At 44.7% G+C, this 27,675-nt stretch overlaps 1 protein-coding gene across 2 annotated transcripts; it reads right to left on the reverse strand.

Moving 5' to 3' along the window:
* Positions 1–123: 123 nt before the first annotated feature.
* sod1 (superoxide dismutase 1, soluble) lies at positions 124–23,914 on the reverse strand. Of its 2 annotated transcripts, XM_038802307.1 has the most exons (6): positions 23,701–23,856; positions 18,733–18,783; positions 9,396–9,489; positions 6,011–6,080; positions 946–1,063; positions 124–620 (listed from the first exon to the last, which is right to left on the reverse strand). In XM_038802307.1, exons 1-6 carry the CDS (start codon positions 23,764–23,766, stop codon positions 510–512), a joined length of 510 nt encoding a protein of 169 aa, XP_038658235.1. In that variant the 5' UTR covers positions 23,767–23,856; the 3' UTR covers positions 124–509. The 2 variants fall into 2 exon arrangements, with proteins under 2 accessions (XP_038658235.1, XP_038658236.1); XM_038802308.1 differs by lacking the exon at positions 18,733–18,783 and having other exon boundaries at positions 23,701–23,914.
* Positions 23,915–27,675: the final 3,761 nt, after the last annotated feature.

The following is a 27,675-nucleotide window of genomic DNA, read 5'->3' on the forward strand; positions in this document are numbered from 1 at the left end:
AGTTGCTCAGTATCCAATATTTTGAAGATTTCCCCATTGTTCTCCGATAGCTCATATGAACAATAAGCATGTACAAAAGATCTGGGTTACCTCAAAGTCCAGAAATTCATCAAGACATTTAGATATTGAAAGAAAAGGACAATGCCTTTATTAGATTTGTTTGACAACACATTGTTCAGTGTTTCCAGCTATTGGGTTAATTCAAGTTCTTTTAGATCAACAAATTCCAATAGCCAAAAGCTTTCCAGGCTAACAAATCAAAATCCAACTGGATGTTACTTAAAATATCTGGATTTAAGATTAAACAATATATCTTTGAATTTCAAGCACAACATTTCAGACATAAATCATTTGGACCTAATGTCCTGTTTGCACTGTAGACATTATGTAACAAAGTACTGAACAACGTTGCTGTGCATTAGACTATTTTGGACCAGGAGTTAACAGGTAAATGTCAACCTATAGAAAAGTTACAAGTCAATTCTCTCCTCCCCACAGCCAAGTTTATTTCAATCTTTAGCAATTCCAATTACACCACAGGCTAAACGACTTCCAGCATTTCCTGTTCGAGTGCTCTCCTCATCTCCACCTTTTCCCAAGTCATCTTCCTTCTCATGAACCTTCACAAAAACAAAAAATAGTATTTAGGTATTTAATGGCAAGGCGATTGGAAAGCTTCGAGACCCGACAAGAGGAATGATGGTACAGCGCGAGTTCTATTATCTTCATTCCAGGTCCAACTAAAACCCACAAATTACCGTTTTGGTTTTAAAGCCACATTCAGAATAAATACCTGAACAAAGTTAGGAAATTTACATATATTCAAAAGTACTAGGCTAATATTTGACTTAATTTGCATTGAAGACTTGGCCCCCTTGAAAAAGGAATTAAATGCTGAATTGCATCCTATTACAAGGCCAGTTTTTATTTTTAAAAAACACTTACCACAAGTGTACGTCCAATAATGGACCTTTCCCCAGAAAGATGGAGTTGATTATCCTGGATTTCAATGGTAGCCACACCATCTCCATTAGCCTCCACATTGCCTAGATCACCAACATGTCTGCAATGAATCAAAAGTCATAATTAAACCAACTAATTTAATCTATACAAATGTTGAAAGCAATAAAAATTCCGAAACAAAAAACAGGTTCTTAATGACAAAAGAATAGCACTTCAGAAATCTTGGGAAGGCTTTTAGCAAGTTCAGTGTAGCAAAATTATAAAGACCTCCACACAACTTCAACTGGAAAAAGGCTGCAAGCAATTTGTTCCCTCATTCGACATAGTCTTGTACTAATAAACTGCACTGGAGCTTGGGCCACCAATTCAACACATTGATTCATTGCTTCAGTTCATCCTCATCCACACCCTACTATCATCATCGGTGGCACTGTTACTTCACAGGTTCGATTCCTGTCTTGGGTCACTGCCTGCAGAGTCTGCACATTCTCCCAGTGTGTTTCCTCCGCTCCCAGTGTCTGCGTGGGTTTCCTCCCACAAGTCCTGAAAGACATGCTGTTAGGCAAATTGGACATTCTGAATTCTCCCTCAATGTACCAAACGAGCGTTGGAGTGTGGCGACTAGGGGATTTTTACAGTAATGTCATTGCAGAGTTAATGCAAGCCTACTTGTGACAGTAATAAATTATTATGCACAAGGACTCCTGCAGCAAAATTTATTTTTGGCATTATTTTACAGCATAGGCTTTAAATTTCATTCCATTGGCCATGCAATCAGTACCACCATGAATTGCTTTCTCATGTCCTGCAATTGCCACAGGGAACTATTTTGAACCTCTGGCCATCATCAATACCCATGGGCATTTCATCTGTGTGTTTTCAGCTGCTGTATGATAGAATAAGGGATTGTAGGTTAACTTCTTAAGGGCAGCACGGTAGCATTGTGGATAGCACTATTGCTTCACAGCTCCAGGGTCCCAAGTTCGATTTCGACTAGGGTCACTGTCTGTGTGGAGTCTGCACATCCTCCCCGTGACTGTGTGGGTTTCCTCCGGGTACTCCGGTTTCCTCCCACAGTCCAAAGATGTGCAGGTTGGGTGGATTGGCCATGAAAAATTGTCCAAAATTCTATGATTAACCTAGGACAAAAGTTCGGCGCAACATCATGGGCCGAAGGGCCTGTTCTGTGCTGTATTTCTCTATATCTATATCTATATCCCTGGAAACTGGCCATTTTGGCAGAGATCTCCCAAAGCAACACAAAAAGCTGTGGCTCCAAATCTTTGCTGAACTCATTTGGCCCGCCTAAAATGTGTACATAATCATGCATTTTTGAAAGCATTCTAATACAGGCTTCAAAGATTAGGCCAGTGTTGCCCTTGATTTAAAAAAAAAAAAATCTTTATTCTCCTCATATTTAATATTTATCAAATAACGAAAAATCAAAAACAAATCTAACAACCATCACCCAGCACCCCCTCAAATATACAGACCAACACATCCACCTGTGCATTCCAGGTTTAAACATTAGCAGTCAATCAATAAACAGTGTAATCAAAACCATAACCCAAACCCCCCCCCAAGTTTGATGGCAACCAATTCACCAAAGTGCATAATAAACAGTCCCCATGAATTGAAGAACCCCTCCATCCCCTTCAGCTCAAATTTTACCTTCACGGGTCAGAAATTCAAGCAGGTCCCTCCGCCAAGCTGAGGCACAGGGTGAAGTTTACCTCCACCCCAACGGGACCTGCCTCCAGGCAATCAGCAAGGCAAAGGCGAAAATATCCACCCCCTCCTGCAGCTCAGGTCAATCAGACACACTGAAAATGGCTTCTAGGGGCCCTGGTTCCAAGTTCACATGTAGTACCCGAGAAGATACTGAAAACCTCCCTCCAATACTTCTCCAGCTTCAGACAGGACCAAAATATATGGACATGGGTTTGCAGGACCCCTCCCACAACACTCACATACACCCTTCACTCCCTCAAAAAGGGTCAGCTCATCCTCGCCCTCATGAGGTTCACCCTATATACAGCTTTCAGCTGTATCAGCCCCAACCTTGCACAAGAGGTTGAGGCGTTCAACCTCCAGAGCACCTCACACCACACAGTCTTCCATAATCTCCCAAACTCTTCCTCCCAGTTGCTTAATCCCTTCCTCAGACGTCCCGACCACAGCAGTGCCAATTTGTTTTATACTCCATTGGAAATCCATATGCCCTGCCACCTCCCTCAATTGCCTCCTATTCTCCCACCAACCTCAGATACTCCAATCCATCTAGGAACTCCCATCCCGTATCCCTCCCCCGCTGGCTCTGACCAATACAATTTCATAAAATTCCTCAAACACCTTGTTCCCGTACCAGCCTCCCCGGACAGGCGCCGGAATGTGGCGACTAGGGGCTTTTCACAGTAACTTCATTGAAGCCTACTCGTGACAATAAAGCGATTTTCATTTTCATTTCAATCTGGTCCAGGGCTTCCACTAATTTCCCCGTCCTATGCCTGGACAATTTCCCTTGCCAGCAGCTCCCATCGATGATCACATTCAAGAACAAAGAACAAAAAGATACAGCAAAGGAACAGGCCGTTCGGCACTCCCAAGTCTGTGCTAACACGATACCCCAACTAAAAAACCTTCAGCCCTTACTCGGCCTGCATCCCTCTATTTCCTCCCTATTCATGTACCCTTCCAGATGCCTCTGTTACTAATGTGCCTGCTACCATCACATCATCTGGCAGCACGTTTCAGGCACCCACCTCGAGAAATTTTCTCCCTCTCACTTGAACTGGTGCCCCCTTGTAATCGACATTACACTCGTGGAAAAAGCCCGATTATCCACAGTGTCTGTGCCTCCTTCCCTTAGCCTCCATCTTTCCAGTGAAAACAATCCTAGTTTATTCAACCTCTCCTCATAGCCAACATCCAAGACCAGGCAACATCCCAGTGAACCTTCATTGCACTCTCTCCAAAGCTTCCACATCCTTCTGATAATGTGGTGACCAGAACTGCACGCAATACTCCCAAATGCAGCTTAACAAAGGTTTTATATAGGTGCAACACGATTTCCCAACTAGTGTACTGAAATATAACTGGCTGATGAAGGCAAACATCCATGTGCCTTTTTAATCACCTTGGCCACTGGTGTTGCCACTTTTAGGCAACTGTACACCTGCATGCCCAGATCCCTCTATGTTAATGTTCTTAAGGGTTCTGCCATTTACAGTACAATTCATACCTAGATTTGATCCTTCAAAATGCATCACCTTGCATTTGACCAGATTAAACTTCACTTGCCATTTCTGTGCCCAAGTCTCCAATCTATCTACATCCTGTTGTACCCTCTAACAATCCTTGACACTATCAGCAACTCCACAAAATTTGTGTCATCCGCAAGCTTACTAATCAGATCACCCGAACATTTGCAAACTGCCTGCCCTCAAATCCCATCTCGTCCTCCCCAATCACACCTGGCACATAACCCGTGTAGCCAGTACATTCGTCAAATGTTTTGTATCAGCATTCAATAATGAAATTGAGCAGTGTGATCCACACTGCTTGCGGTCTTGTCCTTCTTTAGATGTCTGTGACAATGTTTGGGGCAGGGGGGTTTCACCCTTTTCCAGTGCCTTGTGATACATCACGAGCAATGAGGGACCCAAGCCGCTTACAGAAGTTAGCTGGGAAATAGTCCGGGCCCAGGACCTCTGGACTGTATGAACCCCGTGCACAACATCACCTCACAGCACCCCCCCCCCCCCCCCCCCCCCACACACACACACACACACACACACACACACACACAAGTCTTGCAATCATATCTGCTCTACCCTCGTAAACGTACCCAAGTTGTTCTTTAGAAAAACGAATAAGCAATGAATTGGTTCAAAAGGCTCTGCCCGACAACAAGTGGCGATTGCATTCCACTGGAATGTTTTCAGAGTTAAAAGGTTCCAGTTTGGTTTCACTTTTGCTTCTGGAAGCCTGGATGGAAGGTTCTAATTAACTCGGGGGAAAAAAAATCTAGCTAATCCTTTTCAGAAGGCCACTGATGGTGGACCTGCTCTCTAGCAAGTCTGGGTGACATGCTCAAGTCTGTATAGGCCTGAAGCTGAATGCAAGTTTTGATGTGAAATAGTGTCTCCCCAAAAAGATGACGATAATGATAATAATTATTATTATTGTAGTGTATCCCAAAAAGATAATATTTATTATTGTCACAAGTAACCTTACATTAACACTGTAATGAGTTACTGTGAAAATCCCCTAGTCACCAGTGCCTACTTCAAGTACGCAGAAGGAGAATTCAGAATGTCCAATTCACCCATCAAGCACATCCTCTGGGACTTGCAGGAGGAAACCAGAGCACCCAGAGGAATCCCACGCAGACACGAAGAACGTGCAGACACCACACAGATATAGGCCTGAAGGTGAACCTCAAACTGAAGGTCCCGTTTGATTAGTAGTGAAGTATTTTGCCAGAAAGCCCGCTACCTGTAAGTACTGTTTTCAAACTACAAGGACACTGAATGAATGAATGACTCTGCGAAGATAACCACTACCAGTTGTAAACCAGAGACTTTAATCTAAATAACCATCATTGGAGGCAAAGGCTCTTATCTTTGAATCATAGAATTTACAGTGCAGAAGGGTGTTCATCACCCCCTCCCACACCAAAAGGCTGTTTGTCTGTGTCTTGTGCTTGGGTAGAGGGAGAGGATGGGACAGTTAAGTGGGTTATCCAGTTGTATTTACTTCTATTTCATGATCGATCTTGATACAAATAAACAGATAGACAGCAATTATGTTTCAACATAAACCCAGTGACTAATTATTCTGCAGCTAAGGGCCAAAACCTGGAAATCTTGAAGAATCATCAGTTAATTCACTGTTGTGACTCTGGGGCAAGAGAGGCTGGAATTAACCATGCACTTGTCCACTGTGTCATAATAGCCTATTACATTAAAAGCAAAATTTTAAAATACCCAAAAGGGACAGCATGCACAACCACAGTATGGAAACCCAGTCCATAAAAAAACCTCACCTTTCTTCAGCACCTGGTCCACCATGAGTTTTCGAAAACGGGTTGTAGTGAGGTCCTGCACTGATGCAGCCTGTATTGTACACAGACAAAACAAACATGCTTCAAGTAATATTAGTTAGTTGACAAGAAAATGTTTCAGACACTTGGGAGTGGATTATAACACACATGATTCTAAAGGTTGTATGTTTGTTTACATCTAGGGGTTCACATTTTAGGAGAGACGCAGTATTTAGTGGCAAGTAACACACAACCTCCAGCCTCTGTTTACCATTCCAGCTGATGGAATGTGAAATCAATTACATCTGGAATTGAAAGCTAGTCTCAATTTTACCATAAAATGATCAATCGTCATGATAACCCATCTGGTTCCTTTAGGTAAGGAGTATGCCATCCATAACCTGGTCTTGTTTACAAGACTCCAGACCCACAACAATGTGGTTGACTCTAACAAACACCTCCAGGGGCTGTTTAGCTCAATGGGCTAAATCGCTGGCTTTGAAAGCAGACCAAGGCAGGCCAGCAGCACGGTTCGATTCCCGTAACAGCCTTCCCGAACAGGCGCCGGAAAGTGATGACTAGGGGCTTTTCACAGTAACTTCATTTGAAACCTACTCGTGACAATAAGCGATTTTCATTTCATATTTAGTAAGCCACTCTTTCTCGCTCAATACCCAGCCAAATTAACACCCTGTTCAAACATGTTAGCTAACAGGAAGCTACAATGCAGACCCAAGGAGAGCACAGATTGGTGGAAGTGAAACTTGCTTCCAAATGATATTGTAGATTCATATTATGTTAGATATTCTGCCTCTTCACAGCACACACAGTTCACTGATGCAGTTTATAGAAAGGTACCAGAAGCAAGAGCTCAGACACATTTTTCAGATTAATGCCTGCTCTGAGAAAAGTAATTAAGCAGTAGAAACGCAGGAGAAACATATTTCACCTGCCAGATGAACTAACTGAAAGATTTTTCCATGCGGTGGGAATCATTCCCAATATAGCAGAAAATTTGAAACATTTCCCGTTCTTGTCTCAGACAAATGCACCTTAATTCATGGGTCTGATTGTGGCACTTGACATGAACCAAAATGCATGGAACCTTTGGACATGTCAGACTAAAAATTATTTGTGCTGCATATAAAAGCAGCACAACGCATATTCAATTTCTGGTTGCAAGCTTCTGTACCTAGTGTACATGGAGGCATAGTAATTTACAAACAAACATCAGTCCTCACTGTTTTAACTGACCCTGATGCCCAGTTGCAATGTATGGCTAAACAATAATACATTATGCTTGAAGTTTTCCCTCCAGTTATATAGCAGTTTCTATAGCAGAGAGACCAAATAGGTCACATCTGTGGAGCAGATTAATCATGTAGGAGCATTCCTGCATCTTTCTATTCATGCACTGAAGCTCATGTAAAAGCAGACTAATTTTACTACTAATGAATGAGTGTAGTCACTGCTCTAGGAATCCTGAAGTTAATGTCTTTCTGGCTAACATGGTACTGCAATTAGTCATCTGCCTTTCACGCCACCAGATATCACAATGCTTGGTTCAGTTTTAATGCTTTTGGGGCAAAGGGAAGAGATTCTGTCTGTCAGCTTGGTCTCTATTAGCTCACTTACTGTACTCCAGACTTTGCACATCTTTGATGATTGCTCCTCATCATTTCCACTTGCCGTATTGTTGACATGGCTCTCATCCCGCCAAGCTCAACGCATTTGATATTCTTCAGCTTCGGACCCAACTATTGCCCTGATGCCTTTTTCCAGTCTGCCTAGAGGTCCCTTGCCTCATCCCAAGCTGGTCTGAACAGTGAGTCAATAAAAAGGCAAAGGAACAGAACCGAATGTCTTCTTATTTAAGAATTAGATGGCCATTTCAGTATTCATTCTTTTTTTTAAAATTCTAATTAAAAGACAATTTAGGATGTAACATCTTTCACAACCCAAACCATTTTACTGCTAATGAAGAGAGTGTAGTCACTGCTCTAATGTAGGAAACTTGCAAGTTAATGTCTTTCTGGCTAGCATGGTACTGCAATTAGTCACCTGCCTTTTGCTCCACCAGGTATCACAATGATTGGTTTTGTTTTACTTTATGAATATTACCATAAACTTCCTTCTTAGTTGATGGCTTGTCACTTAACCATGACTGCAGTTTTTATTTTAAATAAATCAAACCACTTATTTGACTTCCTTCCAAATCTGCACAGAGACATTTGTGAAATGGGGATCTGCTAATGGTTCAGCATGCTGGCAAGGTGACCTGTAATTTCCCTATTTCCCCCCCCCACCCCCGTTCAGATTTTCAGTTCTCTGACCGACCAACCAACCAACCCCCCCACCAACAACCTCTTTGGATATTCATATCTTTGCTCATGGCTATTGCTCCATCCAAGTATCAGGTATCACTTCTGCTATTTAACCACAATTCCTACAGTGCCATTGATTCCACACTAAACCTCAGAGCACCCTACCTAGGCCTACTCCCCCATCCTATCCCCATAACCCCATCTAACCTGCACATCCTTGGACACCAAGGGGAAATTTAGGACAGCCAATCCACCGAACCAGCACTTCTTTGGACTGTGGGAGGAAACCGGAGCACCCAGAGGAAATCCGCAGTCACCCAAGCCCACAATTAAATCCAGGTCCTTGGTGCTGAGGCAGCAGTGCTAACGAGTACCACCATGCTGCCCAATCTTGCACTTAGCTCCTTCCCCTTGTTAAACATTTCCATACATAGCATTTTACATAGAATTTACAGTGCAGGAGGCCATTCGGCCCATCGAGTCTGCACCGGCTCCTGGAAAGAGCACCCTACCCAAGGTTAACACCTCCACCCTATCCCCATAACCCAATAACCCCACCCAACATGAAGGGCAATTTTGGACACTAAGGGCAATTTATCATGGCCAATCCACCTAACCTGCACATCTTTGGACTGTGGGAGGAAACCGGAGCACCCGGAGGAAACCCACGCACACACGGGGAGGACATGCAGACTCCGCACAGACAGTGACCCAAGCCCCAAGCCGGAATCGAACCTGGGACTCTGGAGCTGTGAAGCGATTGTGCTATCCACAATGCTACCGTGCTGCCCTTTTGCGTGTTTTCTAATTCTGATGGTGCCATACCCAAAACATCAATTTTATGGTCTCCCCATAGTTTCTGCCCGACTTTCTGTTGCCAGTATTTTATTTTTGTTATACTATCTTTTTGAAAGTTCGAGGCCTATTGTAGTGTAAAAAACCTCACTTCAAATTTAAACACATTTACCTCTACATGGAAAACGTACTTCCATTCTAGTTAACTGTTAAAGATTGAAGTGTCATACTTCACATTAAGTTGTCAAAACAGCAAGTTCAGTTCATACCATTTGTATTATCTCCAAACGCATGAACATGGAACCCATGCTTTCCAGGAGTCAATCCAGTGATGCTTCCTTTTACAGTTACAGGTCCATCTCCCTGGAGAAAAGAAATTCCATATAGATGTGTGAGCATATTTGACAATTTAATAACCTGCCAAAAAGGCACTCGACATCAAGCCATCTGAGCTGCCTCCAAGCAGAATGGATAACTACCGGTTGCAAAATTATTCTTCATCTTTTGTTAAACACATTTTAAACTTTTAATGGCTGCTTCAGTGTTCCCGTTTGATAAGACTTCTTTTTAGTAGAAAAGTAGAAGAGGCTACTGGACTGGTGGCTGATAGCTTGTGTTTTTGCGGGACTGAATACCTTGACAAGATTAATCACATCCAAGATTTCTACAACGACTGCATTCAGCCTGCCTGGTGTATTTTTGGTTGAAACTACAATGCATGTTTACCCAGAATTTTTATATGGAAATTACTGCTGGATTCTGTTTTAACACTGAGACAGTTCAAATTCAGAGAAGAAGTTCATTTCAAAGCCACAGTTATAATACAACAGCACATTCATAGATATAGGTATATTTGCAAGCAACTGACTGGTAAAAGCAATCGTGTGGTAGAGGCAGAGAAAGGTTATGTACAATGATCATCACCACAGATGCATCCTGACCAGGTTTTTTAAAAAACTACAAACTTAGCAATCCAAATATTCTTGATCTTCAGTTTCCCAGTTTAAAATGTTGACTCAATTGTCAAGTTGTGATGGAACTGAAAATTCTACATTTAAAATTGGAACTAGTCACATTGGTGTGGTACAGAAACATTACAAATAATTTTGTCTTCCCATCCAACAATTTCTGGAAGGAATTAGCTCTAACCCAAAGATAATGTAGGAACTTATCAAATTTAGAGCACCACCTCCAAATATCAAACAAATCAATGGAGGCTATTTGAACTAACATTAGATAAGTACTGTTCATAGATATCTCTTTTCCATTTCCTTTACACCTTCAGAGCCACATAAAAGGGGCCAAAAGCCTATTTTGTTTGTGTTGTGTCTCCAACAGCACTCAGCTCAGCTGGCCCCACTCCATCACTCTTCCCCCACCTCCACGTCATCCCAACAAGCCCTGTAAATTCTCAAATAACCAATTTCCTCAGTCACAACTGAATCTGCCATCACTACACTCAGGCATCACCGCGTGTGCAAAATAAATTCTCAGGTCATCTCTGGCTCTTGACCTTTCCACCTCCAGAACCATCCCAGCCTCACCAAGATGAAATGATTCTCAAATCTTTGCTGCACTTGCACTAATGCCTTCACATCCTTCCTGAAGTGGAGGCCAATATATATTTTATAGAAAGGCACAACATACCGTTCTTGCTTTTGTACTCTACACATCAAAAATAAAGAATGGTACAATGGATAAGACTGAAGTTAACCATGAGAAACGATTTTGTTACCCTGGGCAGCACATATCCAGGGTAGCCCAAAATCTGGACCCTGTAATTTTTCTCTAGATTGTAGTCTCAAGGTACATGCCAAGGGCTGTCAAGATAATTATGCATCTCCAATTGCAATTTTTTTTTTTTTTTTTTTTTTTATATAGTTCTGCATGCCAACTTCTTTGTCCCTTGTAACTGACCAGTAATGTCCATTTTTCTAATTTGATGTCAATGCTTCAATTTGTTAAACCACATATTAAGAGGAATTGCAGTAATCCAAAGAGCTTTTGATAGGTGCGTTGGACCACCACAATTGATGCACATCAGACCACAGCAAGAACTTTGGCCTGAATTCAACTTAATTTACCCAACATTTGGTTCAGGGGGCACGGAGAAATTGTTTGTGATAAAATCATGACCATCCGGGACTTCCGGTTGCGGCTATGCGGAGCTAAGCCACACGTTCGCCAGCTCCTGCCAGGAACGGACTTTTGGGCTCTTTTCAGGGCCCCCAGCGGTACTTTTTCGACGTTTCCCGACGTGGGAAGGAGTCAGCAACATTTCCCCAGCAGTATATGGCCTGGACCAGGAGTGGGGAGAGTAAAAAAAAAAAGTGGTAGCGAAGCCAAAGCAGGTGTGAGGGAAGAAGCACAAGATGGCGGCGTGCAGAGACCAGGCAGCATGGATGCAGTGGGCGCAGGAGCAGCAGGAGGCTCTTCAGCGCTGCTTCAGGGAGCTTAAAGCGGAGCTGCTGGAGCCGATGAAGGCTTCAATTGATAAGCTGCTGGAGACCCAGACGGCCCACGGGGTGGCGATCAGAGGTCCGACAAAAGGTCTCCGAAAACGAGAACGAGATCTTAGGCCTCGCGGTGAAGGCGGAGGCGCACGAGGTGCTCCATAAAAAATGGCAGGAGAGGTTCGAGGAGATGGAGAACCGTTCGAGGCGGAAAAATCTGCGGATCCTGGGCCTTCTGGAGGGGCTGGACGTGGGGGCCTATGTGGTCACCATGCTAAATTCGCTGATGGGACCTGGGTCCTTCCGGGGCCCCTGGAGCTGGAGGGGGCCCCACAGAGTATTGGCGAGAAGGCCCAAGCCTAATGAGCCACCACAGGCGGTGTTGGTGCGGTTCCACCGGTTTGCTGACCGGGAGTGTGTGCTCAGGTGGGCCAAGAAGGAGCGGAGTAGCAGGTGGGAGAACGCAGAGGTACGGATCTACCAGGATTGGAGTGCAGAGGTGGCAAAGAAGAGGGCCGGGTACAATCAGACGAAGGCAGTGCTACACAGGAAGGGAGTGAAGTTCGGCATGCTGCAGCTGGCACGTCTGTGGGTCACCTACAAGGACCAACACTTTTACTTTGAGGCCCCGGAGGAGGCGCGGGCCTTTGTAAAGGCCGAAAAATTAGACTCAAACCGAGGGTTGGGTACGGGGGTTTGAGTGTAGCTGTGTTATATTTTTGGGGGGGGGGGGGGGGGTTCTCTGTTTATTGTTGGTTCTTTGTTGCTTTTAGGGTGGGTGGGGCACTGTTTTTTGCTTGGGTCTGTCGGATGGGCTCGGGGAGGGGGGGGGCAAGACCTGCAGTGTGGGGGGCTGATGGCGGGAAGGGGAGTTGGGGCCCCGGTGCTATTTCTTTTCATCCGACGTCATTTCGTCCAACGACACTTCGTCCACGTCTTTTGGTCCAACGTCTTTTTGTCCAACGTCTTTTGGTCCAACACATTTTGTCCGATGATTTTTTTTGTCGAAGACTTTTTGTAACTTGACTTATATTGCCAGAGTTGATCTCTGCGTGGATTATTGAAATAGGGATTATATAAACAGAACATTTACTCAGTCTAAATTTGATCCGGCTCTGTAACTAGCAGTGGGGACATCACTGAAAACCGATGCTGCAATTTGTCATAATCACGCCATTCCTTGTGATACACCTTTCGTATGTGTTTTCTACAAGAGGGATGTTTGCACTTTACCTAGCAGAGGGTTGAAATCTTATATTGAATAATGTATATTCCGATCATGTACGGATTGATTCAGATTTTGCTGTGTTAGTGTACTTACGGGAATCAAGTTCCTTCCGACAATCAGTTTAATATCTGCGAAACGCAAAGCTGTCATTTCACATTTTGCAATACAAGTCAAGTCACAAAAAGTCTTTGACGAAAAAAATCATCGGACAAAATGACGTTGGACCAAAAGACGTGGACGAAGTGTCGTTGGACGAAATGACGTCGGACGAAAAGACGCGACACGGGGGACCCCGCGAGGGGACCGGGCCGGTAAAGGGAGCTGCGCCAGAGGAGGTGGGGTCGGGCAGGTGGAAAGCACGGTCGGGATGGGGGTTTGCCACCGTGGGGAACAGGCCAAGTGGGGGGCGCGGGCACGTGGCGGGCTGAGGAAGGGTAATGGCTAGTCGGCGGGAGAGTGGGGTACGTAGCCCCTGATCCGGCTGATATGTTGGAATGTAAGGGGACTGATGGGCCGGTCAAATGGGCCCGCATGTTTGCGCACCTGAAGGAGCTGGAGGCGGATGCGGTCATGCTTCAGGAGACGCACCTGAAGGTGGCGGACCAGGTTAGACTGAGGAAGGGATAGGTGGGTCAGGTGTTTCATTGGGGGCTGGATGCAAACAAAAAAAAAATTAAATAAAAAATTTTTTTTAAAAATCGGGGGGGGGGGGGGGGGATCCTGGTGGGAGAGGATGTCGTTCGAGGCATCGAACATTGTGGCAGACCGTGGCGGGAGGTATGTGATGGTAAGCGACAAGCTGCAAGGGGGAGTGGGTGGTGCTGGTCAATGTATACGCCCCGGATTGGGACGATGCGGGTTTCATGCGGCGGATGTTGGGCCGGAGTCCACATCTGGACACGGGGGGCTTGATAATGGTGGGGTGGGGGGAGCGAGCGAGCGCGAGAGAGAGCGCGAGAGAGAGCGAGAGCGAGAGAGAGAGAGCGAGAGCGAGAGCGAGAGGGGGGGGGGGGGGGGGGGGGGGGTGTTTTCTGGACCGGCTGAGATTCCAGAGGGTGGAGGAGGGACAGGTGGAGGGACTGGGGGCGCCGGTTGGGCTGGAGGAGTTGGTCAAAGGGATAGGGAGTATGCAGCCGGGGAAGGCACTGGGGCCAGATGGGTTCCCGGTCGAATTCTATAACATGTATGCAGACCTGTTGGGCCCTTTGTTGGTTAGGACCTTCAACGAGGCAAGGGAAGGAGGGGCTTGGCCTCCGACGATGTCTCGTGCGCTGATTTCCTTGATCCTGAAGCGGGACATGGATCCTCTGCAGCGTGGGTCATACAGGCCGATCTCACTCTTAAATGTAGACGGCAAGTTGTTGGCGAAGATTTTAGCCACGAGGATAGAGGACTGTGTGCCGCAGGTTATTCACGAGGATCAAACAGGGTTCGTGAAAGGGAGGCAGTTGAATACTAACATACGGAGGCTCTTGAATGTTATAATGATGCCGGCGGTGGAAGGGGAGGCGGAGATAGTGGTGGCAATGGACACGGAGAAGGCCTTCGATAGGGTAGAGTGGGGGTACTTGTGGGAGGTGCTGAAAATGTTTGGGTTTGGGGAGGGGTTTGTCAGGTGGGCGAGGCTGTTATACGAGGCCCCGGTGGCGAGTGTGGCCACGAATAGGAGGAGGCCGGAGTATTTTCGGTTATACCGAGGGATGAGGCAGGGGTGTCCCTTGTCCCCCCTGCTTTTTGCAATTGAACCCCTGGCCATGCGTCGAGGAACTGGAGGGGGCTGGTGCGAGGTGGGGAGGAACACCAAGTGTCGCTCTATGCGGATGACTTGTTGTAGGTGGCGGATCCAGTGGGGGGGATGCCGGAGGTAATGAGGATTCTTAGGGAGTTTGGGGATTTCTCAGAGTACAAGCTCAACTTGGGGAAGAGCGAGCTGTTCGCTGTTCACCCAGAGGACCAGGAGGGCGGGGGGATTGGTAAGCTCCCACTAAAAAGGGCGGAGAGGAGCTTCAGGTACTTGGGGGCCCAGGTGGCCAGGAGCTGGGGTGCCTTGCATAAGCTTAACCTCACGAGGCTGGTGGAGCAGATAGAGGAGGAGTTTAAGAGATGGGACATGCTGCCGCTGTCTCTGGTGGGAAGGGTGCAGTCAGTCAAGATGACGGTGCTCCCAAGATTCTGTTCCTGTTCCAGTGCCTCCCCATCCTTATCCCAAAGGCCTTCTTCAGGCGGGTTAATAGGAGCATTACGGGGTTTGTGTGGGCGCAGGGGACCCAGAGGGTGAGAAGGGTAGGGATTTGGGGGGGGGGGGGCTGGCGCTGCCCAACCTCTGTGGGTATTACTGGGCTGCCAACACAGCAATGGTGCATAAGCAGGTGATGGAGGGGGAGGGGCAGCATGGAAGAGGATGGAGACGGCGTCCTGTGTGGGCATGAGCCTGGAAGTGCTGGTGTCGGCACCGCTGCCACTCCCTCCAACAAGGTATACCACAGGCCCGGTGGTGGCGGCTAACCTCAAAATTTGGGGGCAATGGAGACGGCACGGGGGAAGGTGGGGGCCTCGATGGGGGTCCCCGATACAGGGTAACCACCGGTTTGCCCCGGGGAGAATTGACAGCGGGTTCCCGAGTTGGCACAGGGCAGGTATTAGGAGGCTGGGGGACCTGTTTGTGGATGGGATGTTTGCGAGCCTGGGTGAGCTGGAGGAGAAGTTCGGGCTCCCCCCGGGGAACACCTTCAGGTATATGCAGGTAAGGGCGTTTGTCAGGCGGCACGTGGCGGAGTTCCCACTGTTGCCGCCGCGTGGGGTCCAGGACAGGGTGTAGGGGGTGTAGGTTGGAGAGGGGAGGATCTCGGCAACATACCAAGTGATGCAGGAGGATGAGGCCTCGGTGGAGGAGCTGAAGGGTAAGTGGGAGGAGGAGCTGGGTGAGGAGACCGAGGAGGGGGCGTGGGCAGACACCCTAGGGAGGGTGAACTCCTCCTCTTCTTGCACAAGACTCAGCCTCATACAATTTAAGGTGCTGCATAGGGCTCATATGACCGGGACAAGGATGAGCTGGTTTTTTGAGAGTTAGGACAGGTGTGTTAGGTGCTCAGGGAGCCCAGCAAACCATGCCCATATGTGCTGGGCATGCCCAGCGCTGGTTTCTTCTTTTCCTATTATATTTTGTTATTGATATATTGAGAAAATTTGAATAAAAATTATGTTTTTTTTAAATCATGACCAACCTGCCACCACAGCATTCAACGGGTAAGCAATTCCCAAAATGGCCCCACTTTAACACATGAAAATTAACATGACCCCAAACATCAACACTAACCGCAAAAGCTCTGGATTGTTTTCTTATTTCCAAGTGGCAAATAACGCTCCCCCTCATTCTTGCTCTTCTGAAGGTACCAATTCATTTAACATACTTCCACAGATAGTCACCACTCTGGAAATTCACCAAAGCAACAGCTTCGGGGTACATAATTCCACCCTCTCCCCCCCCACCGCAAACCAAAAAACACTCAGGCTGGAGAGGTTTGGGACGGAACATTGTAATTAAAGCCCATTTATGCACCTTTTAAATCTAGTTCTATGTAGATCTATGAATAAAAAATATCCATCTATAACAGTGCAAAGAGGCGGCCCATATCGTGCAAAGAGGCGGCCCATATCGAACCAGAAACTATCAAAAGTGCACCTGGTCAATCCAAAGTTCAAGTCTCTGATCAAACCAAGCATCAGAAGCAGCAATTTAAAAAAACATTTAAGATAAAAGCAAATTATTGCAGATGCTTGAAAGAAAGTACAGGATGACATCTTTGTCTGACAGCAGGTCTGACAGTTTGACAAAGTCACCCAGACTCTAACATTAGCTCCTTTCTCACTCCACAGATGCTGTCAAGACCTGCAATTGTCCAGTATTTTCTGCTTTTGATTTTATATATTTTTTTTTTTTAAATGTTCCTTTGACCACAGAAAGGATCCGCCAACTAATTGATTTCAATTTCTCCAACGTGGATTAAAATTTTCCAATACCAGGATCATTACGGAGATTTCAGTTCTCAAGGCTACCAAATTCAGACCAACGAAGAACGCCTGCTGTTTAATTTGAAACCATCTATGTACTAACAAGGAAGCAAATCTCCTGGAACACCAACAGTCATCACTATCTTTTAATCTGAAATTCTCATGTTGCAGTGTTAATCTCATGTCCTCTCCACCCAAAAAAGCAGCTTTTGTTCCGGGGAAGCTGCAAAAAAAAAAATTTAAAAAAAATAATGACACTTAAAGAACCAATTGGAGACCACTTCCACACTGAATCTAACTTTGAATTGAGAAGCAGAACTGCTCTACAGAGAATATAAATATTATGTTTTCCTGAACATTAATTAATATTCAAGTACAGCCAGCAATAATTTAAAAGCAGAGACAAACTTAGTCCAAAAATCCAAATTTTTGCCTTTAGTAAAATGAAAGCTTCAAGTCATACTACAAAATCAAGTTGTACTGATCTATCATAGCTCAACTCATTATTACGTAGCTCAACTCAACTTATTACATAGTATACTCAAACAGAACCTGCTCATTTTAGACATCTATCTACAAATAAGACCAATAACTATATTATGATGTTAATGTGCTGCTGTAAAGTTTAAGTCCATTACAGTGAACTTCCTGTCAAGTGCAATAAAATAGAAGGATCAAATGACAGACAAGATGGGTTCAATTGTTGTATTCAACAGTAGTTGTTTTTGCAATTTTGACAGATCAAATAGTTTGGTTCGTCTCAAAGATAAAAACAGCTCCTGATTTTAAAAATCTAGCCTAGATTATGAATCTCAAACATTTCATCAATGTTGAACAGTATGTAGTGGTCCAAATAGCTGTGCTCATTTGTCATGTGCCAGAATGTTTAAATGTCTCAACTGTCCGAGTTTCTGAGGATTGATGCCGGTCAAGAGAAGCCATCTTTTTTCTGAAGATCAGCACCAGATCCTACCTGGGGCTATTAATACAGAGGGGGGGGAATCAGACCAAACGAGGGACCTTTCTGCTCCAGTTGATAGTAGTCAGTTGCAATGGGAAGTGTTAAAAAGTAGACTTATGATCAAACCAGAGTTCCTTCTTTTGCCCAATCTGAAAGCAAACTAGATCACCCTATCTGAAAGGAGATGATCAAAGCTAACAAAAATCATCAAATTGGTAGGACATAGCCTATAAAATATCACATAAATCCAGGGGTCAGATTGTGGTGGGTCTGCAACATATAACCAGTGAAAAGTGATTAAACAACTATTTGCAAATCAATTATTAATATGCACAACCTTCTTGAAATTTAGAACACTAACCTATACTAATTTTAAACTAATCATTCAATGCTTGTACCTTCCCAGTGGTAGCATTGTAACCCAGTTTAAGATTTATACGAACAAAACTTGCTCCAAACTGGTTTCAGCCCGCGTGCTAAATTTCAAGTAGCAACTGGGATTATAGGTATAGTTTTAAAATTGAGGCCAGAATACACTTGTCCAGTTCCAAACATCCACCAATCTTCAAAACCATTTCCACTCAGGTGTAGTACCATGGATAATGTTTTGTGCATTACCTCCAACATCCTCAAACTTTTGGTAGATTTACTTCACATTTCTTTTTTTTTTAAATATAAATTTAGAGTACCCAATTCATTTTTCCAATTAAGGGGCAATTTAGCATGGCCAATCCACCTAACCTGCACATCTTTGGGTTGTGGGGGCGAAACCCACGCAAACACGGGGAGAATATGCAAACTCCACACGGACAGTGATCCAGAGCCGGATCGAACCTAGGACCTCGGCGCCGTGAAGCTGCAGGGCTAACCCACTGCACCACCGTGCTGCCCAATACTTCACATTTCTAACCTAAAGCTATATAAACAGTTTCACTGCCAGCATGTGGCCTTACCACTAACTGCCGTTTACAAGGACAGACACTCCAGTTCCGCTCCTTCCTGACCTGTCAATTTTAAAGGTTATATTTATAGTTAAGTCAGTGAGCCATGAATTGCCAACTATACCTTAACTTGAAAAGTAAAAGGGAGGGGAAATAAAATCAGAATAATATACTTTGAACAGAGGTACTTCTGGAAACTAAGAAATCTGTTGCTCCCAAGTTAATCTTCAAGAAAAGTCAATAATGTAAAATGGAATTTTTACATTCAACTCAAATAAAATCTGGTTCATATTTATACATGCCAACTTAAAGGATACTCGGATGTTCTTTCTCCAGGTTGAGATCAGTATTTAAAAAAAAAAAATTTAGAGTACCCAATTATTCTTTCCAATTATGGGGCAATTTTGGCATGGCCAATACACCTAGCCTGCACATCTTTGGGTTGTGGGGGCAAAGCCCACGCAAGCAAAAGGAGAATGTACAAACTCCACACGAACAGCGACCCAGAGCCAGGGCCGAACCAGGGGCCTCAGCATCATGAAGCAGCAATGCTAACCACTGCACCAACATACTGCCCTGGGTTGGGATCAGTATTAATCAATTGCAAGAGTGAATTTGCAAGATGAATGTGGTAGCTGTTGGAAACCAATTGGTTGCAGAGCTGGACTGAAGGCCATTAAAACTAAAATGAGCCCCTCCAACCTGGTGGTGCATCAATTAAGCCACTTTTTAAAACCATGAGTCTCTGATATGTTGGAGCAATGTATTAAAACAAAAGCTTCCAAACCTCAGAAGCCAATTTGCATCTCAAGAAATATTTAAAACTGGCTGCAAGCATTTAATGAGAAAGGGAGGAAGCATCTACTATGAATGAATTGACTGGTTGTATTGAGAATACCCGACTTTTGAGTTAGCACTATTTCAGGAAAAGATAGAGGAAAGCTGGGAACTTTTAGGCCAATAAACCCACTAGCGACAGGCAAAATGCTAGTATATATGTTAGGGCCATAATTCAGGGCACTTAGAAAATTATTACAGTAAACAGATTTACAAAAGGAAACTAGCATTCAACAAACCCATTGAGATTTTTGAGTAAGGAACTCGGGTGAAAAGGGGGAAGCAGTGGGTGTAGTGCATTTCAGTTTATTTCAGTTAGGACTCATTGGATCAGGGCAATATGGTAGCATGGATTGAAGATTAGTTCATGGCCAGAGAATAGGAAATGAACAGAATATTTGCTACTGGTTAGGCTGTAAATAATAGGTACTTGGGCCTCAGCTTTTACAATTTATCAATGACTGAGGGGAGGGACCGAATGCCATGCTGTTAAGGGAATTGGACATTCTGAATTCTCCCTGTGTACCCGAACAGGTGCCAGAATGTGGCGACTAGGGGCTTTTCACAGTAACCTCATTGCAGTGTTAATGCAAGCCTACTTGTGACAATAAAGATTATTATTAGTAACTAATTTTGCTGCTGGCAAGAGGTTAGATGGGAAAGTAAAAGTTGGGACAAACACAAAGGAGTTGCAGCAGGTTAGACAACTGGACAAGAACATGGCAGATGGAATACCATGTGCAGTTATTAGTTTGGCAGGAGAAAAACAATTTAGAATCCAAGATTGGGAAGCACTTTCATTCAGAAGGATCTGGATGTCTGCATACTTGAATCTCAGTTATCACGTTGCTCCAGTAAGTAATTAAGGCAGCAAATGGTACCTTAGTAGAAGGGGATTTTGCCCCTAGCCCATTTTTGGTAATGCCAGTATTTATTATCCATACCCAACTGCCCTTAGAGATGGTGCTGAGCTGCCTTCTTGAACCACCAGTCTATCTGGTACAAGTACTCAGTGCTGTTATGGATTTCAGGATTTTCATCCAAGGCCAGTGAAGGAACAACAATATAGTTGCAACTCCAGATGGTTAGACTTGGAAAGAAACTTTGCAACAACTGTCACTGTCCTCCTAGATGGAGGATATCATCAATTTGTAAAGTTCTGTTGAACGAGCTGTAGTAAGTTATTGCAGTACATCTTGCACATAGTTGCATTACAGCAGTGTGTACCATGCACCAGTGGCAGAGGGATTGCTTTATCCAAGATGTTGAGTTTCTGGAGTTATTGAAGCTGCACTTATCCAGGAAAGCAGAGAGCATTCCATCACGCTATCTGTATCTTGCAGCTTTGGGAAGTCTAGCGATGAGTGAGGTGCCTCAGGAATTCTCAATCTTTAAACTTAATCACAATATTTATATGGCTGGTCCAGTTTGATTTCTGGCAAATATAGCCCCATTTTGCTGACAGTTAGGGCATTAGTGGTGGCAATGCAATTAAATGTCAAGGCAGTAGGGGCATTAGTGATGGCAATGCAATTAAATGTCAAGGGAGATAAATTATCTCTTGCTAGAGATGGCGATTGCCTGCCACCTGTTTAGAGAAAATGTTCTTGCCACATATCAGCCCGAACTGGAATGTCAAGTCTCCATGTATAGGTACGCAGACTGCTTCAATGATGCTAAACATTGTGCAATTATTAGCAAGATGGAGATAGTTGGGCATTAGAGTTTAAGTCTCTACAATTATGCAGGGAATTGAGGCCACATCTGAAATGGTGCACACTTTTGGTCTCCTAAACCAGAGAAGGACATACGTGCCAAGAGAATGCAACAAGAATGGGATGAAGGCACGGTTTCAAGAGAAGAAATTGAGTAAGTTAGGCCAAGTCAAATCATTCTTAAAAGGGAGTGTGAATTTAGGTGCTGAGAAAATGCTTCCTTTGGCAGGGTAACATGGAGATACTCTCAGTACAAGGGGCAAGGAGTTATGAATCCTTGGCATTCTCTACCAGAGAATGCTTAGTGTTTGAGTATATACACAAGGCAGAATAAGATTTTGAGTGCTGCATATGGGATAGGGAATTGCACAGCAAGGTGGTGGAAATAATGTTTATTAGTGTCACAAGTAGGCTGACATTATCACTGCAATTAAGTTACTGTGAAAATCCCCTAGTCACTACACTCCAGCACCTGTTTGGGCACGCAGAGGGAGAATTCAGAATATCCAATTCACCGAACGAGCACATCTTTTGGGACTTGCGGGAGGAAATCCACACAGACAAGGGGAGAATATGCAGACTCTGGAGACTGGGACCCAAGCTGGGAATCGAACCCCAATTCTTGGTGCTGTGAAGAAACAGTGCTGACCACTGTGCAACAGTGCATAAATCTGCCTGAACCCTGTGAAATGGTAGCACAGGGTTCAGGCACTCCACTCCAGCATCTATTTTTTTATGCCATGCTATCATTGGCACAAACATAGCCATTTTAAATGTTGAGTGACCAAGTGTGCCACAGGAGCACTGTAGCTGTGGTGCAAAGCACATCTACAGAGTAGCTGCTCATTCCATGCAGATCTAAGACACTGCAATAGAATTCCAGTCACAGACTGACTAAAACATTACAATACCTACCCATGCTTCAAATTGCTGATATAATTGTATTTTGATTTGTTTCCCAAACTACATATTTGTGCATTGAGAAATAGCTTGCATTTACAGAATGGACAACTTTTCAAAGTAATAAAACTGTATTAGAGTGGAGAGGTGCAGAGGGGGACAGTGCAATGTTTTAAAATTAAGTTGCACAAAATAGTCTCCAAAAATCCAAAATGCATCAAACCAAATCAGAATTTTCTTTTCCAGAGCAAGGCATGTCCTTACGATTCCTCCACCCTGTAATCAAACTTCATATCTTGAGCACTTGAAAGAGCATACACAAGATTGTGTAACTACAGGTTATGTGGCAAAGCAAATTTGTACAGAACAAGTCCCACAAACGGCAATTAGAAGATAACGGCTGGGGTGGTAGCTGAAATACAAATTTTGGCCGGGATACAAAATGTTGGCCAAAACACAGGACTTGCCCTCATGTGGGCCTCAGCATAACACTTAAACCACAGGGCACGCCGTCTGATGTGTCGGAGAGAACAAGTTTGAATACAACCTGTCGAGTTGCTGAGTGCCAGGTCGACGGCCTTAGTCACTCTCCTTCAAACCACCGCTATGCGAAGTTCGGGGCAATAAATCGTCGGTAAATGACGTGCAACTCCGAGCCGCGCCCAGCTCCTATCGTAAAGCATTGCAGGTCTTTCGAGAGACTTGTGGCAGGCGCTCATTGATAAAGGGGTTATTTTTAATTACTATCAAATTGGCATGTATGCCTATGCGCAACAGTCAAGGGAATTGATTTTGCAAATGGCCGACTTCATATTCTGCAATATGATGGTCCGGAATAAGAGCCGCTCATGCTTCCTCCTCTCCGCAGCTCTTTCCAGAACTACGATCACCCATTGCACAAATGACCAGTTGCGTCATGCTAGCTGTGCAACCATGACAAGGCAAAAAAAATGGGGGCAGGGAGAGGGAAAATATGGATAACTTCCAAATCACGTCGAAATGTTCACTACTTGTTTCTTTAAAAATTAAAATAGAATGACACTGCACTTTCACCCACTGCACTTTCACCCGTGTCTGCGTCGATTTCAGCCCCACCACCCAAAGATGCGCAGATTAGGTGGCTTGGCCACGCTAAATTGCCCCTTAATTGGGAAAAAAATACTCTAAACTTATATTTAAAAGTAAAGCAAAAGGCACAAGTCTAGAAGAGAGAATGTAAACCTGCCCACGATGTTGAGAGCTTGCCTTTCCTGTATTCTAGCTCCAGCAGTGGTTCCACTTCCTGGCACTCTCAGCACAGCTCAGAACGCCACTCACTCCGGGCCCAGCTCCGCAGGTGCAGAGCGGACACCGAGTGAGGGAGGGAGACGAAGCCGCCGCGCCGCCCCCGGCCCGAGTCCGTGCTCAGCACCCAGCGGGCTCGCTCCAGCCTGAGAAATACGCGCCTGGCCCGCACTCTGACCCAAACGCCCACCCCTGCCATCAGGAGCTAACAGCAGGTCCTCCGCCGCTGCGCATGGTAACTCACAGATTGGTCAAATTCGATGGTGCCTGTCACTTCCCCGGTTCCCTTCAACACGCAGATCGCCTTCATTCTCGCAAGACGCCACAAGACCCTGAACTCACACACTAGCCCGCACAGGCGCCCTAGATATAGACTGACGCAGGGGTCGCGCGTCAGAGAGCGCGCGCAGACCAGCGCCAGGCTTAACAGTGCGCCTGCGCATGGTGAAACTTTGCTGCGTTCTCATCATCAATCGATTTTCAGGCGTTAACCCTCCGCAGAAATTTGTAAATAGAATATATGGCAGACGCAGGACATTCAGTCCATGTTCCACCTCAGCGTCCTCTTCTAAATCTTAGCACAGCCACGCTCCCTTCTTCCCCATAGACTTGTCTGGTTCACCCTCAAACGCATCTATACTTTCAGCTCCAACCACTTCCTGCGGTAACAGTTCCACATTCTCAGCACCACTTGGGTGAGGAATTTTCTTCTGAATTCCCTGTTGGATTTCTTGATGGCTATCATATATTGACGGCCGCTAGTTATTCTCTTCCCCACAAGAGGAAATATTCTCTGTATTGATTACAACCTTTCATAATGTTAAAAGATCTCTATTGGGTCACCCCTCAGCCTTCGCTTTTCAAGAGAATCAGCGTGTGAAGCCTTTCCTGATATCGATACCTATGCATTTTCTGGTATCACCCTTGTAAATCTACTTTGCATCCTCTCCAGTGTTTCCATATTTTTATGATATGGCTACCAGAACTGCACATAGTACTCGTAAATGTGGTCTTCCCCGTGTTAATACAGGTTTAAAGTATCTCCCCTTTTTTGCTGTTTTTTGCTAACCTGTGCCGCAATCTTTAGTAATTGATATTTTTATACCCCCAAGATTTCTCAGTTCCTCTACCCCATCTAGAATAGCAGCTTCATGAAATAAGTTAGCTTTCTATTATTCCTAGCAAAATTTACTACCTCATTTATCCATGTTGTGTTAGGATCCCAGCTGATGTTATGACTGGAAAGTCAGATTCAGAATGGAACCCTGGCTCAATACACCGTAACCTTTATTTTTAGTTAAGAGGCATGGATGAACAGTGCCACAGGACTGCCAATTAACTTTTAACAAAACAAGAAAACAATTATTAAACATGAAACATTGACTATAATACAATATTCCCCCGCCCCACACCATCACCACACCCGGCCCTTCTAAACAACCAAACATGTTACGCTTTGAGACTTGCTTTCTTGCCCAATGCTTCATTGTGTGGCTATTCTTCCAGCAGAACGGAGAGCTGTTCAGAAACACTAAATTAAACTCACTTAAATTTGTACTTTACTGCTAATATCCAACCACACAAAGGAGGCAGTGGCATAGTGATGCTGGATTACTAACCCAGAGACCCCGAGTCATGCTCTGGGGACCCGGGTTTGAATCCCATCATAGCAGATGGTGAAATTTGAATTCAATTTAAAAATCTGGAATTAAAAGTCTAAAGGTGACCATGAAACGATTGTCATAAAACCCCATCTGGTTCACTAATATCCTTCAACATGTCATTCTTACTGGGTTTGGCTTACATGTGACTCCAGATCCACAGGTGGTTGACTCTTAATGGCCTCCCTCAGGGATGGGCAATAAATGCTCCAGCCAGCACCACCCACATCCCATCTATGTAAATGTAAATAAAAGCATGAATTACTTACAGCCATCTCTGCTTCCTGACATCAGGAGAAAAAAATGAAATCCCCCTGCAAAACACCACAGTGCTTCATTGACATTGCCTGAGCACAAGTCAAAAGCCTACATAATACCAGGAGAACTGTTGTTGTCTGGCACCGTCAGTGTTAATTTCAGTGAACAGCATTTAAATTAAATGGCAGCAGAGAGGAAACGACTATGAAAACGACAAGTAAAACTAGTTAAGCCAGAAATTGGTAGCCACCAACAATGTGGGAGGTGAGTGCAAATTTGCAACATAATTGGATTTACAACTCAGGTATCACAAATAAAAACAGAAAATGCTGGATGAAACTCAACAGGTTAGACAGTATCTGTGCAGAGACAGAAACAGAGTTAACGCTTCAGGTCTGTGTAAGCATTTTTTGTTTCTAGTTCAGATTTCCAACATCTCTCGTGATCTTTTTAAAAATAAATTTAGATTACCCAATTATTTTTTTCCAATTAAGGGGCAATTTAGTGTGACCAATCCACCTACTCTACACATTTTTGGGTTGTGGGGGTGAAACCCACGCAGACACGGGGAGAATGTGCAAACTCCACACAGACAGTGACCCAGAGCCGGGATCGAACCTGGGACCTCAGTGCCGTGAGGCAGCTGTGCTAACCACTAGGCCACCGTGCTGCCCTGTGATCTGCTTTTTGACACAGTTCCTGTATTAAATAGAGATGAAGAGACTTAAAGCAAAATAAAGTCCCAGTTTTGTAGTTTATGCTTTACTTTGCTTCAAGAATAATGAGACAAAAATACAATGAACAATCAAGAGGGAACATGAAAAAAACATAAAATACACTCTAAATCTAATTGAGTTTTCAATGCTCAGCAGCAACACATTGCAGAGAATCCTCTGGGCAATATCAACTCAGCATCTCATTTTCCAGGAAAATGAAAAAACACAAGACAGCTCCACAAATGCAAACTGATTCTTCCTGTAGAAAGAGATATTACCAAAGTGCAGGATTGCACTTGCTTTGTGTTTGGGTCATGGCTGCACCATCCGGTCCACTTTCCAGGTATGATACAGTTTCAGTGAATTATTGACATTAGTTCCACTAAGGATGGTACCAAGGTGACAAATTGGCAATTCTCCAATTAAACCATAATCTTTTTTTATCCATGATGTGGAGATGCCGGCGTTGGACTGGGGTGAGCACAGTAAGAAGTCTTACAACACCAGGTTAAAGTCCAACAGGTTTGTTTCAAACACGAGCTTTCGGAGCGCAGCTCCTTCTTCAGGTGACTGGAGCTGACGTTCCCGACTGGTTAACAACGGCGGCAACCACACCTGGTCGCTGCCATCATGAACATGGTGCCAAATCTTTGTTTGTGGCTTGTGGGAGGTGGAGAGGAGAGTGAGGCCGTGCTCGGGAGGGGACTGGCCCGCGATCGGTGCCCACCAATTGTCAGGCCGGCGTCTCCAAGAGACGCACTCTTTCCCCTCCGCCGCCCCGCAAGATCAAGTTGCCACATCTTGCGGGGCAGCGGAGGGGAAGATGGCAACTGCGCATGTGCGGGTTGGAGCCGGCAGCCGTCGTGACGTCAGCCGCGCATGCGCGGGTTGGAGCCGGTACCTCTCCAGTCACCTGAAGAAGGAGCTGCGCTCTGAAAGCTCGTGTTTGAAACAAACCTGTTGGACTTTAACCTGGTGTTGTAAGACTTCTTACTTTTTTTATGCATTCAAATCTAACTTGTACTCCAGTCATTCCAAGAGAAATTCAGTGAGGTTGCTATATCTAATCAATGACTAAATTGTGCCAATTCATTAAATGAGCTCCAAACTGGCGATTCATAGATTTGATTTCCATGGCCATAGTTATAATCAACAGCAGAGCTGCAAGGTAGTATATACCACAACAATGACAAGCATGGCAACCTTTAACACAGAAAAATATCCCATTCTCTTCCGGGGGCATTATCGGCCAAAAAATGAATGAAAAATGTGATCTTCCCCTAATCAAAAAGGAAGCATTGACCAAACAATTGAGCAATTGTGTTATTTTTAAGAAGGGCCTTAAAGGAAATAAGAAAGAAGTGGAGACATTCAGGGAGGAAAGTTTAGACGTGGGCCAAGACAGCAGAAGGACCATCTGCCAATGGTGGGGTAGAGATATGGACAAATGTACAAGAATTGGTCGAATGGAGAATGCTGGAATGGGAGGTGTTACAACCGCCACGGAGGTCACGGGGTGTGGACCATCCAGTTCCCAGTGATCTCCACAGAATACAAACTTCCCTAGTAATGGGGTGGGGCTCT

This window comes from Scyliorhinus canicula, chromosome 7, assembly GCF_902713615.1.
Source record: "Scyliorhinus canicula chromosome 7, sScyCan1.1, whole genome shotgun sequence".
Taxonomy (NCBI): Eukaryota; Metazoa; Chordata; class Chondrichthyes; order Carcharhiniformes; family Scyliorhinidae; genus Scyliorhinus; species Scyliorhinus canicula.